This window comes from Oryctolagus cuniculus, chromosome 3, assembly GCF_051225735.1.
Source record: "Oryctolagus cuniculus isolate XC-2025 breed Fujian yellow rabbit chromosome 3, ASM5122573v1, whole genome shotgun sequence".
Classification (NCBI taxonomy): Eukaryota; Metazoa; Chordata; class Mammalia; order Lagomorpha; family Leporidae; genus Oryctolagus; species Oryctolagus cuniculus.
The window spans coordinates 32,754,578-32,769,000 of NC_142869.1; the positions used below are offsets into that span (position 1 = coordinate 32,754,578).

The following is a 14,423-nucleotide window of genomic DNA, read 5'->3' on the forward strand; positions in this document are numbered from 1 at the left end:
AGATGCTAATCCTAAGTGGCCAGTCAGACTGGACTCCGTCTCAGAGGTACATCTCAGCGCCTACTGGGATTTTCCCATCGTTGGAGGAACTGTGTGTCTCCTGGAAGGAATATTGCCAAGGGAAGTGGTGGATCTGATGAAGGCTGGACTGGACACTTTGTGTGCATTTCTGACTTCTAAGATATAGCACTACTATGTGACATCAGCAGTGTTCAGTGTTTAGCATCTTATTTTCAACCCTTGTGCTCTATATAGCATATGTCAAATGGCTGAATATTTTATGTAACATGTTGAATGACTGGTTGAATTTAAATGATGATTTTTGTTTTTCATTCAAGGATACTGACACTTCTAAATCATGGTAATTCAAGCCAGAAATGTGCCTATTGATATTAATTTCCATAGGAATCAAGTAGCACAAGTCACAGTAACACTAAATGTTCAATGCTCTAGGGTCTAGCACAACATTCTTGACAGTGAACTTTTGCTGAGTACTTGGATTTCTTATGTTTATTCTTGTCCTGAGCAAATTTTTGTCAAGTGGTAGATCACTGGAGTTAGAGAGAAGAGGCAAATGTTCTCCCTGGCCTACAAGCCCATCATTAACAGCACATCAGGTTGTTCCTTTTTTTTTTTTTTAAAGATTTATTTATTTATTTGAAAGTCAGAGTTACATAGAGAGAGAAGGAGAGGCAGAGAGAGAGGTAGAGAGGTCGTCCATCCACTGGTTCACTTCCCAATTGGCCAAAACGGCCAGAGCTATGCCAATCCAAAGCCAGGAGCCAGGAGCTTCCTTTGGGTCTCTCACACAGGTGCAGGAGCCCAAGCATCTGGGCCATCTTCCACTGCTTTCCCAGGTCATAGCAAAGAGCTGGATTGGAAGTGGAGCAACCGGGACTTGAACCGGCGCCTATATGGGATGCTGGCACTGCAGGCAGTGGCTTTACCCACTACACCACAGCACCAGCTCCAAGTTGTTCCTTTACTCATTTTATTTGACCCCACTACAATCACATTTCAATCTTCAGGGTGGGCTTTGGCATTTTATTTTAAAATAAACATATATTTTATTAGAGTATAACCTACCCACAGATCTCTAAACTCCAATAGCAAGACTCAGATCTTTTCTGGGGAAGATCAGCAGGTTACCTGCCAAGAATTCTTGATTAATTCTTCAAGACTAATTTTAGTTAAGCCCACCATGTCCTGAACCTCAGCATGTCAGGTCTCAAAATTGAAGACCCCAGGAAGTCAGATCAGACCTTGGCTAACTAAATTCACAAGAGGCAAACATGTAACTAAAATCTCTTTGTATTAATTGACAATAACAAGAAGTAGTGTCACAGTGACCAGGCTCTTGTGATTACAACCAGTACATTCTTTCCCTGCAGGCAGAACAAGTGGGAAGTCAAGTTATGAGCAGAAAGTGAGCACAGAATGAAAACAAAGAATTGTGTACTCTTGGGAAATATTTTATCCAAGATAGGAGAGGCCTGATGAAGACACCCCACCCCCTTTTTTTCCTCAATCATGAAAAAATTCTCAAGTGGCCACATATGCATTTTCTCCCTCAATTTAAAGTATGTCTTTCGGATATCTTACTTAACAGCCCACACCTCATTGACAATTGTTTTCTATGACGTAAAGGCTCCCTAAGTTCACACTTTCTTCCATTAGAGTAAGATAGTGTAGGAAGCAGAAGTCCTTAGAACATGAAATACTGTTCTATTCATACCCTGTGGTGGCAAAATTTACATTACAGTGCAAATACATACAATTCTATTGGAAATCTTGCCTCAAGTTTAAGGTTTCAGGGTATCAGTGAAAGTGAGGTTGATAAAACCAGTGGCAAAAGAGAATCTAGAATTAAACTAACAATGAAGGTATAATCAACACTGGTGATGACTCTATTGTTGCTTCAGCATACTTTGAATATCAAAGAACTGAGACCTTTGGGAGAACTTAGGCAGCTCTCTAACATTTTTTACAAAATGACCCTTTTTGATCATGCTGTGAAAGTCAATTATGAAAAAAAATTTAAAAAAAGAAAGTCAAATATGAAATAAAGCCTGTTGTAAGATGTGTAGAGGAGCAAAATAATATCTTGTCTTCACTCATCGCAAATTCATGGCTGACACTCCTATAACAAAACACAGGTTCACAAGAGAAAGCATAACAAATTTAATTAAAGTTTTACATTGGCATGAGAGACTTCAGATATGAAGACCCAAACCCTCAGGGGAAAGTGTATATTTTTATGCTTAGGTTTGATGAAGAATGGAAGTCATGTAGAAGTATGATTGCCAAAAGGAGGCATGATCTAAGGGAAATAAGCCTGGGGTGGTGGCAGAACTTAGCAAGGCTTATTTGTTCAGACTCTTCTTGGCCTGGGGGTGGGTGCCGAGCAGGACACCTGTCACATGAGGGTGGATCTTCAAGGGAGAAGGAAGGAAATTGAAGAGTGACCTTCCTAGGTTGTATGACTTGCTTCCAAACAGGGTTCTAGTTTTCATGAACAGCTTCATGGAAGAAACAACTCTTAAATGACCAGGGGAAGATCAGAGACCATCTTGCTTCTGTAGTTCTCCCAGTCTCCTACATCTCAAAATATTCAGCAATCTGAGGTGACAAACTTTGGAGTGTGGTGCTCTCAACCCCAGCAGGTGCTATATTCTGTAGGGAAAATTAAGCCAACAATAAGTTTCTTGATTTAATATTTATTCATTAATTCAATTAGCACATGGCTATGCTTAACAACATAAATTGTGTTGATATAGTAGAGAATAAATGCATTTCAATAGCATAGAGTTTTATTTCCAAATGAAGTCCTAAGCAAATCTTTTTTTTAACTAATTGCTCTGCAATTTGGCCCATGTTTTAAGATTTCCTTTGAGGGGGCTTTCCTGGTACCATTCACATCAGGATAATGGGGCTTCCTGACTAATGAAGCAGAGCTTTCCTGGTGGGAAGAAACAATGCCTTGTTTCTGTTTAAGTATGAAACTTTATTATTTTAGCTAAACTATCTTCATTTCTAAGTCCTTGGGAAGTAACTTACAAGTTACTACTATTTCCTATAGCATTACTTCCAAAGGATAATATTATTAGAAGTATTATCAATGTCCTCCAAAGCAATGCTGTAGAGGAGACAGACCTCATAGTGAACTTGGTGGCAGACCTATATTTGAATCTGCATTTGCCACACAATAGACATAATAGAGGGCAAATTATATGCCTTCTCTGAACATCAGTATTTTCACCTATATAAAATGGAGCAGTGGTAGCTTCCCAACATAGTTGTGAAGATCTGATATGAATGTGTGCACTGAGAAGTCATTTAATATGTGGTAGTCGTAACAGTGCTGCTTTTTTGGGTTCACTTGATTGCCAGAGTTCCTTTGTGATTTTAATTTGTTGATTGTTGCATACATGTGGATACTTTGCATGTGTTTTGCAATATGAACCCAGGGTCTTTAGGTTAGAAAAAGTAAGTAAGTGTGACTACTATTGAAAATATGCCTTTTGGAACACCTTGCTGCATAAATCTCTTAGAACCAATTCTGAAATATTCTTCAAACCTTCTAAAACTGGTTATAACGGGATTTTCAGGATTTATTTTGTAAAATTTTAGTTGAGTTCCTTTGTAAGTTGGATGGCTAACATCTACATGGGAAAAGTTCAACAGAACTCCTCCAGGCTCCCTTCCAATTTTTATAAATGCCTCAAAAAGCCTGGAGCAGTCCCCCAGTCCTAGGATTCAGATGCTTCTGATTGAACCCCAGTTTGACCACTTCCTGACTGTGGGACCAACAAACTTACTGGTTATATCCAAACCTGGTGTCTTCTGCCACAGAACTGGGGGATAGTGAAAGTGCCTATCTTGGGGTTCTCCTGAGATTCAATGAACCATCACATAGGAAAATTTGGGTATATACAGAATATTCTAAGTACCTAATAAATGGCCAACAGCTATTATTGAAATCTTTAAATTCACACGATAGCAAGCATGTTTCTATTTGTACCAAAATGGTAACAACGTAACACGCTCACAAAAAAGCTCACTTGAGTCTCCAACACCAAATCAGATACTTTGTTCTTGCCCCGTCTTTTGCCTCCTTTATGGAATTTCCTTCTATGAACATAGCTTCCGTCCTGTGCTTCTCAATGGCCTTCTGCTCATTTCCCTATCCTACTAGTATGGTGTGGGGGTGCAGGAGAGAGGACCTTATAAGTAAGCAGCAAGGGCTTTCTACCTCCTCTCCCTGCCGTCTCTAAGATTCTGATATGCCCCCACCTCGGCCCCCATGGGTCCAAGTATTCTGGTTTCTTACAGTGGCAGGCAGAAGCTCTGATCTGTTAATTTACTGAAAGTCACACAACCGGTAAAGAGGAGCCTCCCTGGACATCCTACACAGCCATCATTTTATTAAAATCACAAATTACACAACGAATGCTGTAAATCTGCCCAACCAGAATTCCAGATGCTAACAAGTAAATTAGTCAGACATTCCTCCATTCCAGTTATTCCTGTTTCATTTTCCCTGGTAAATACTAAATTTCAAGTTGTTCCACAAAGCAGAATCTTTCCCATATTGTGATACCAAGTCCCATGTAGTGAAAGGAAGGCGACAGGAGGAAGTGGATTAAGGTGAATGTGTTTCCTTCCGTTATGGCTAGAACGAAGTACAAAATTCTGCAATCTTTCAAAAAGTAGAAGTTCTGTTCACAGTGCATTTGGGGGAAACTTGAACCAACACTAACCATTTAAGGTCAAGCAAGCCCTTGGTCAGCCCTCACAGCTCAGCTAACACCATGTCTCCTATTTGTGTCTATGCGCCGGCTCCTAAGGCTCCTCGCCTCAACGCAGCGTGCAGACACCGCGGCCGAGAGCCACACAGCAAGGCCCCGCCACCTCCAGTCTCCGACGCCGCCCTCAAGCCCTAGCGCCCCTCGCAGTCACCCCGGCCGGGTCGGAAGGAGCGCGCGGGAAGTGGCGGGCGCGCGCACGGGGCGGGGACAGCGCGCGGCGCGGGGGCGGGCGCAGGCGGCTCTCCTCACACCGCTCGCCTTTGTTCTCTGCCATTGTGTGGCACTTCCTCCTCAGGCGCTGCTGCCCTGCACCATGGCAGCCGTGAGGAATTCGTGAAGGGACTTTTGGTGCCTTTCCTCCCTTTTCTGTTTGTTTATGAGTACGTGAGGACCTCCTTGGCGCCGCCTCTCGCTCGCGGTCGCCCGCCAGGGCCACGGCAGGAGGCGGGGTGGGACATGTCCTCGCCCCCGCCGGCTTCCCCGCGCCTCCCAGCCCGGTTCTCCTGCAGGAAGCCTCCCTAACCCAGCACTCTCCTGCCCGGTCGCGTCAGGACCACTACGGCAGCGCGCGACCCCTTGCCCGCCTAGGGACGCGGGCTGCGAGCGCGCGGGGCTCCATCGGGCACCAGGGCGCGGGTCGGAGGCCGGCGCGCAGCCCGAGCCCGGCCGCTTCGGCGTCCCGGGAGCCGGCGCGAGCGTCGCCGCAGCCCGCCCCGTCCCTCGCGCTCACGCTCCCCGGCCGCAGCGCGGCCGCCTCAACCCCCTTATATAGCCCTCTAAAAATAGCTCGCATCGCGCCGCCTTGTAAGGCAGCAGGGAGATCCGCAGCGCGCCAATCGGTGCCCGCCGCCGGGGCCAGGCTCCGCCCCGGGCCCCGCTCCGCGCTCCCCATTGGCCCTGAGTGACTTCATGAGCCCCCTGTTTACCTTACATGGTCACACGCGGCCTAATAGACGCCCTCCTCCGAGATCCCACGGCTGCGCGCAGAGCTGGGCGGAGGGAGGGAGTTTGGGGAGGGGGAAGAGCAGGAGGAGGAGAAAAGGGGAGGGGGGAGAGACTACAAACTAGCAAGGCTGGGGTGGGGGGTGGGGAGGGAAGGGAAGGGGGAGAGAGAGAAGCGATCGCGAGAAAAAAAAATGCAACCTCCCAAAATAAAGAGCAAAGATTGCATTAGGAGCGAACAGCGCTGCAGAAATAGATGGCAGCTTCGTGTCAGTGAGTTTGCATCCCCCGTCCTGATCCACGCGCCGGAGTGATCAGAGCCCTGGAAGGGAATTGTTACTCCCGTGAAGTCCCCTTTCCTGGCAGCCGTCTGCACTGTACACGCTGGATGCCTCGCTCCATCCACCCCGCTCACTCTCTCCTCTCTCACCTCCTCGCTCCCTCTCTCCTGCATTGATTTTTTTTTCCTTTATAGTTGACTGAAACAAAACAAAAACAAAAGGGCCACTGGATGTCTGCCTTCTTGGGGGGTGAGCCAGACAGACTGACAAACAAACAGCCCCGACTGTGTCCGGGGGAGGGTGTCTCCTCGCGTTGTGCCCGGCGGCAGCAGCATGGACGTGTTGGCTAGTTATAGTATATTCCAGGAGCTACAACTTGTCCACGACACCGGCTACTTCTCAGCTTTGCCATCCCTGGAGGAGACCTGGCAGCAGGTGAATGATTTAAATTACTTGTGTAAATCGTGTGTCGGTGGAGACGAAGGGGCTGCGTTGGTGTGGGCTGGGGTTGAATTTTTGTTTGTTCATTTTATTTTTCTTTTATATCTCTTTGGACTGTATTTTGTTTAAAATGTTTTCTGCAACAGTCCTATGCGCTTACCTCTCCACCGGCCCCAGTACCGGTAGTGTGCTTTGCGGAGCAGCGGGTCCCAGCTGCCTGCGTTTCAGTCACCAACACACATCCTTGCGCACACGTTGTGGGGGCTCCCTGTCACCCACCCCCCTCCCCGAACAGATCTGCCGAACTTCTGGGGTTCGGAGGAGCCGGGTGGGAAGGGGGTTTGGGGTTTTAGGAGCGATCGCTGACAGGATACCACGTCAGTACGTGCAGGAGCTCTACCTTCTTGGTACCTTAATCAGGTTCATCTCTTTCAACTGGTGCTGACGACTGTCAGATGGGGGTGGGGGATGTTGGGGCAGGAGTGTTTTCCCGGTAAGGAGCTAATGTCAATAAAGGAATAGGAGCTTGCTTTTGAGATTAGAACGTGGGCAGAAGGCAGCAGAGCAAGTGACAAAAGATACTCAGGGATATCTACAAGGAGGATGGAAGATGTGTCTGTCTTGGGCTGACAATGCATCCTGGGCTTCCCCAGTGTAATGCCTCCGGAGAGAAAACACCCTTTGCCCCTGCCCTTCTCTCTCTCTCTCTCTCTCCTCTCCTCTCTCACTGGGGTCCCTCTCCAGTTAGATGGCACAAGCTCGGACAAAGGGTGGCATGTGCTTCCATGCCCGGGACTCTGTCTTAGAGGACTAGTTAGGAAACTCCTAGGATGCTGAGGGCACGGACACTAAGTTGGCTGGGTGTCCCAGCGAGGATGAAGCGGGGCTGGGGACAAGTTCACCGGGCTTTGTGAAGTCCAGTAAAGTGCTGGTCAGTGAAAAGGGCTGGGTCTGCTGCGGAAACGGTGGTTTTTCCAGCAGCGATTAGGAGCTGCTGAGGGGACATTCTGCAGGGAAGATGGTGGGTGGGGGCGGGGGGAGCACGGGTATTTAAAAACCCCGGAGTGTGCACCATGGAAAGTCCAGGAAGACAGTCCAGATTTGCACATCGGAAGTGTGAACTTGTACAGTCGGTGCTGCAGAAAGCCACTTGCCCTTGGGGAGGGCTGCAAGAGGCTTGGTGTGTGGCTGCTCATGTAACTTCTCCGCTCAGGCTCAGTGACAGCAGCTTGTTAAGGCTAATGAACGGCTGAATTTCCTCTGCCAGCATCCAAAGCAGGATTTGCCAGCTTGGGGCTGGGATGTAACAGTTGTTGCTTTCATCGAGAGAGGTTTGGCTTTTGGTAGAAGGAGCTGGAGTGGCAACAAGGATCCTCTGCCTGAACCATTGTTACTAGTTGTTGTTCTCTCCTGATTAGAAGCTGTGAGTTTTCCTCCAGGTATTGGCTTCTGGTGTCTGTGTGTCAGCACATGCATTCCTCTTCAAGGATGCTGGCAGATACTCTGGACTTTGGCTCTCTGTAAACACACTTGATACATTTTTAGCATAAAGCATTTCTTCAATGCATCTTTAACAAGACTATCTCTCATGAAGGCACTCACTCCATCAATCTTTTTCCTCTTCTTTTTTCACATGCTAATTAAACCAAAATGTTGCCAGGATTTCATTTCTGAAATAGCCTTCATTTCATGCTGTCAGCTCGCTGGTGTCACATCAGTTGCATATTAACAACTGTCTAGACAGGTTAGGGAAGGGGATCTGTTGATTTAGTCAGCCTGCCCAAGGCAGCCCTTGTTTGTGACTAACTGTTAAGCAGAGCAGTTTCGGAGGGAAGAAAGTTGGCTTTATTTGTTACAGCGTTCCCTCCTGATGAATCACACAACTTTGTTTTTGGCTCAAGTTTTTGCAGTTAGTAGAGATTGCTTCGGGGAAGGCCTCTCCTGAAAAGACCTGCTTTTCTAGATCTGGTTGGAGAGATCGAGAAAAGAGAGATCTGGGAGGAACTCCAGATCTGCAAGGCAACATCATGGGCTTGGCCATCAGAGGATCTCTTCCATCTATTGTTTCCTCAGAGTCCCACTCAGCTCTTCCTGCTGCTCCCTCCCACTCCCCCTCCCTCTCTACTCCTCCCCCCTTTCACTGGAATCTCCAGCTTAGTGTCTGCAGGCAAAGAGATTTTCACCATCTGAGTTCCCTGCTTATTCCTTGCCTTAACTGCCTCCAACTGTCAAGCACCCTCACCTTAAAGCTCTTGGCCAAGTTATTTCAGAGGCATGCTTATTTCAGGTCCTTCTGAAATGCAACTTGTGGAAAAGCACTTTATAAGCGCAAGATAGCACTCTCAGGAGCCTCCTGCTCAGAACTCTCCAGTCACAGCTGCACTACATAGAGCAATGGCAGAAACCTTTAACTCTATCTCTTCCTTCCTCCTCCTCCCCAAATCCTCTTGCAGTTTCTGAGTGTGAGGGGTAGTGGTGGTTATACGGAACTGTTTGTTCCAAACCAACCATCAGATGGTGAAATGTTGAGACTGTTTGCTCAAAACAACTTGAGAAGGTTGCTACAAAGAACCCCAGGCAGGGGGAAGTTTCCTGATGCTCTTGGATAATCAGATTTTAGAGGTCAAATAAAGAGTAATTATTAGATGTTTTTCTTAAAGTGAACGGTGTACCTGGCCTCAGGGAGATGAGCAAAATATGGAGATTCTGATAATCTGATTTGGTTTCTAGAGAAAGGGTGGCTTGGATGATAAACCCAAGAACATCTGTGCATCAGGAAATTGAAGATGGACTATTTAGGGGATTTTATTTTAAACTTAGGATGTAGGATAATTGTCCTGCTTAATAGTCAGTGAGTCTGTGACAAAGTCATTGACTGTGACAGGGCCACCTCCTGTCATGGAGATCATCATCTTGACATTGGATTTTCAGGCAATGATGCATTAGCCACATGTGGCTCCAATTCTGAAAAGCCTTGCTGATATACTTTTAAAATCCAAATGGACACCCTACATTAACAGCGCTCCATTTCTGGGCTCTGACTGCATGCTTAAGTACTCGGCCCAAGTAATATCATCTCTGCCTGTCATAACTGTAAATTACACCGTGCTTACGTGGCCTGTTATTTTATGAAATTCAGGTGATACACAACTCTTAAAGCTACCAATCTTAAGCTCTTTGGAAACTTGCGGGAAATTTTCCAAGATCTGTCTTAGCAAAAGCAGGCAAAAGTCAAGGGTAAGACAGTGGCTGGAACAGCTTATAGGATACCATTTGATGATGGATAGAGGAAGATCTGTTTATAGGTCTCCTTGGGGAGGGCCTCCTGTCTGACCTAGAGAATAAAAAGGATTTGATAAAATACTATTATTTTCTTCTCTACTATACAAAGATTTTTAGAATTTTTATGTATTTACAGTGAGGCTGCTGTTTCATGAGTATAGATCAAGTAGCAATGTACTAAGTCTTATTTGGACTTAGCTTTGCTTCATGTCATTGAGGATCATGGCATGTTTACTTGAAAACTCTTAGGGAATTATGTTCGTTATTAATGCTGATTCACAATTGGCAGATGGGGTCAGTTTCAGGCCTCCCTTTAGCTTGGAGAAAATTTTCCACTGCTACTGGAAACAAATAAATAAATCATAGAACATTCCTCCCTCCTCCCTCATTCCTCCATTGTTTTAAACTAATGGCATACTTGGCTACTGTAAGGACTGAAGTGTCCCCACAGCACTGCAATTTTATCTTGGTTTCAGGCATCTTGAAATACTTTTTATGAGGGCCTTTGGTACGAGGCACCTCTAGAGGACAACCTAGAGAAATGGTTGCCTTGCAGGAACAACCTCATGGTACCAGGGATGGGATTCGGTGTGGAAGCCACATTGCTGCTTCTATGTGAGATCTTGCATTTGCACTGCCTTCTACAGGTCTGAGCAGCCAGGTGCTGTCTCAGCCAGAAAGACAAAGCAAACTGTAGGGTCCATCCATCTGCAGGTTTGCCTCTGTCCCCAATTTGCAGAAACCCTTGTCATGAATTAGAATTTCTTGGCAACAGCACCACCCAGGGAAATTTGTAGACACAAAGGAGCCTTACTAACCACACTGAAAGGATAAAATAGCTAGCTTTTTTTTGTATGTGATTTGTGTGTTCTTCAGTTACCGTAAATCTCTTTCTTTATTTGAAACAGTGACTTGATAGATGAAAAAAATTAGAACTGCCCCTATTAGCCAGCTTTGTCTTTATAAGGACACAGTCACTAAATAAATGTAGCTTTAAAAATGAGAGCATATGTGAATGTAATCAATCACATACTTGGCCTTTCTTTAATAGATTCATTTCCATGTTCTTTTAATAGACACATCTTTGTGTAGATTTAGGAGCTTTGAAATTGTCATGCAGTCTACCTGTTTGCAGTTTGCTATTTTAAAGTAGGTGAACATTCCAGTGCGGATTTTTTACTACATCTGTCCTTAGCAGGGGGAAGGGGAAGGGAGTCACCATTCTTTGTTCTCTGTGAACCTCCCACCCTACTCCCTGCCCTGGGGAGAATGAAATGTTGGGGTCCCATCCATTTAGGAGGCAGAGCAAAGATGCAGGGTGACAGTCTTGCCCTGCGATGATTTATTCAAGGAGATGTCAGAGACTTTAAGCATTCAATTGTGGGCTGTTTTATCTCTCCCAGCATATTCTAAATATAAGTGACAGTGGGGGCTCATTTGCCTGGAGAATTAGATGGACAGTTTAGAGTGGGTCCTAATGGGGCTTGTAATAGCCTTTCTCTTAATGAATCTTCAGATTCTCTCACTTCAGAGAATTCCTGTGTTTTAACTTTTTGAATCCAAGAAGGCACTACAATTTTTCTTTCACCACACTTTGCACCTACCAGGGTAAGAAAAATGTGGTTTACTCTGGTTGGCCTCAGCTGGCTCGTGTTGCTAGAATAGCTGCTGTGATAACAAACTGGCTGGTGGATGGCCCTATCTTTTGAAGTTACAGCAGTGTGCAAGGTGTTTTTTATCACCTTTTCTGGACCCCATGACTGCTGAATGCTGAGAATGTCTCTGTGATTCTAGTCATTCAGTGCACTGGTGTGGGCACTGGGATTTGCTGAAAGTTTAGGACAGCTCCGCAACTTAACCTGAGTAGAGCCAAAAGGGTGAAGGACAGAGAGTCCATCTCTCTGCTAATCTCTTTGTTTTCCCAAATCAGCTGTGCTTAACTTCATAAGCAAGTGGAAATGTTTTAACCTCCAGATACCAACCTTCCCAAGAACAGTGAATAGAAAACTCTACTACTGCTAATAGTGTTGCTTGAACAAGTTACAGTATCTAATAATTAATGCTACATTAATTACAGAAATTACACACACATGATATTCTCCTTTCAGAACATTCAAATAAGAAAACATCCTTATTCAGTCTACTTTAAGAGCTTCTGAAATGAGTATTGCCATTATTAGGATTTGCTTTTACCAAGGTTTGTCATGAACTTGCTCCTCTTCCACCTGGTCTTTATTTCCTGCTACTCTTTTGCAGAATTGTTTCTACTGCCTTGTGTCTTCTTTGTTTTCCTCACTTGGCATTTGTGGACCCTAAGAGTTTGGTCACATTAAATGTATTGTGTCTGTTCCACTCTCCATCGGAACAGTTTCTAGCTGCTCAATCCACTCGTCCTTGACATATAGTTGCTATAACTGAGTATTAGCAACAGCCTGGGGCTATGAGGCTAGACTCCTCCTGCTTGAGGTGTGTGGCTTCTGATTTTAGGGGGGTACCATGAGCTGATAGATAGATCCAGTCTCGCAGTGGGGTTTTCTTTGTTTGTATTAAAATGTAACACAACAAGCACTTCATTTCTTAAGCCTTTGTTATGGACTGAATACTGTGTGTGGGTGATGAAAAGTCCAATTGGATATGAAGTCTGTCCCCTAGCAGTTTCATTCTAGTAGGGAAATACAGCATGTTCAAAATTAAGGAGCAGAATAGAACATGATGGCTGAAACAAGATATATTAAACTCTGTGTTTTGGAATTCTGACCTGTGCCTATCAGTATTTACCCATATTGATACACTCTTGTTTATAAAACATGTTGAGACTTCCTAAGTTCTGTTGTGGTCATGTTTTGAGCTGAAGGCAGGTTGGAAGCTGGACACTTTGAGGGCAGATGAGTATACAGTGTGACTACACATGCCCATAATGACCAGGAAATAGCATCCATGTCTGTGTCATTCGGAAATGATTAGAGTTAATTAAAATAATTAATGTAGAGCCATATGTGATATCTATTTCTGAATATGAGTTTATTGACATTTCCTGAGGGTCATATTGAAAGGCAGGCACCCAGCCTTGTACCAAAGCTGGGAACGTTGGATCTTTTAATTTCGGATCTTGAAAGGGTCTTGATTTCCTCAATCCTAAAATAGTAGGGTTGAACCAGGTGAATGTTAAAGCCAGATGAGGCATTGAACTCTCCAGGCTCACACAGCTAGTTAACACTGCTGGTTCTATGGCCCAGGGTTTTTCAGGTGACTCACTTCTCATTCTTCTATCTTTGTGAACTTTTTTCTCTGAAAGAGAGACAAGGAAGTCACCCTTTAACTTTGGAGAGTACTAATAAACAAATTTTTGGGAATTGGCTAGGCATCAGTCCAAGCTATTGAAAAATTTTAAAAGGCTTACTTGTGCAATTTAATCCTTTCCAATTTTAACGTGCAGTAAATTGGAAAATATACACCATACTGAATTTTTTTTAAAAGTCCTCAATGATACTATAATCTTATAAAAAGTAACATCAGTTAATAATAAATGGGGAGTAAGGAAGTTACCTTACGGCATATTTGATAGGGGGTTGGCTGGGAGATAGGACTGAGGTTCTATATAGAAAGCAGAAAATATGAATTGGCCTTGTTTCTGACATTTTGCCGACAAAAGGACTGCATGAAATAGAAACCTATGTGTCAATTCATGACAATCTTTTTTGAAGTGTGTTTTTACTGAGATAGCAGGATGAGCAGTGAGGTGTAATGTTTTATAAATTTAAACAAAAAGTACTGCATATGTATGAGCATTTAGCATTGAGGTTAAGACACTTGCTGCCACCCACTTAGGAGTACGTGTGTGTGTGTGTGTGTGTGTGTGTTTTCCAAGCTCCTGATCCCAATTTCCTGCTAGTGCAGATTCTGGAAAGCGGTAGTAATGGCTCAAGTAGTTGTGTTCCAGCCATCCACGTGGGAGATCTGAATTGAGTTCCCAGCTGCTGGTTTTGACCCTACCCCAGACCCAGTCCTTGTAGGCATTTGGGGAGTAAACCAGCAGGTGTAAGGCTGTCTCTCTCTTCCTCATAAATAAATCATTTAAAAAAAATACTTCATACTGTAATATGCATTTGGGAAGACCCTCAACCTCTGTGCATTTTTTCCCCCAAAAGTTATTTGAGGACTTTAGGACGAGGCCACCTACTTGCCACCATTTCCCTTTTGAGGAAAGACAGTACAAGGTTCTCTCCATGCCTTTGCCCCACTTACTTTCTACTCCTCCCTTCCCCTGTGCAGTCTCTCCCAGTTATGATGGTGAAATTCTCTTCTGGCATTCATCTCACAGATCTCTTTCATTCTGAGATCTTAGGAGTTGAAGTCTCCTTCCCAAACAGAGACTTCTTTTCCTCAGAGCCCTCACTGGCAATTTCTGATACTTTCCTGGGTTTCAGGCACACCCTTCTCAACTGGAAATGTGGGGCTGACAGTCAAGGATTTTGGTGCTTGTTCCACCAATGCCTCAGCTCAATCTCAAACCGCTAATACATCAGCTTCTTCCATGGAACTTTTCCTTTTCTTGGACTCCCTATTTCTTTTGTTAATCTGATCATTCTTCTCATGATCAAGGTTTGATAATGCCATCTTTGGCTCCTCTCTTCCCTTTGAATCTAATAAAAAATTAGGTAGGAAAATC

At 44.6% G+C, this 14,423-nt stretch overlaps 1 protein-coding gene and 1 long non-coding RNA gene across 3 annotated transcripts in view; one reads left to right on the forward strand and one right to left on the reverse strand.

Annotated features, from left to right (window-relative positions):
* Positions 1-2,157: 2,157 nt before the first annotated feature.
* Positions 2,158-5,872, reverse strand: LOC127491571 (uncharacterized). The gene is made up of 2 exons (XR_007920306.3): positions 5,735-5,872; positions 2,158-2,673 (listed from the first exon to the last, which is right to left on the reverse strand). It is a non-coding gene; the product is annotated as an uncharacterized LOC127491571 (long non-coding RNA).
* KLF7 (KLF transcription factor 7) overlaps positions 5,822-14,423 on the forward strand; it is a 98,383-nt gene continuing 89,781 nt past the window's right edge. Inside the window, exon 1 of one of the 2 annotated variants that reach the window (XM_051848248.2) lies at positions 5,822-6,466. In XM_051848248.2, coding sequence (XP_051704208.1) covers positions 6,365-6,466 — 102 coding nt within the window. In that variant the 5' untranslated portion in view covers positions 5,822-6,364. The remainder of the gene's footprint in view (positions 6,467-14,423) is intronic. The other variant, XM_002712596.5, reaches the window with a different exon arrangement.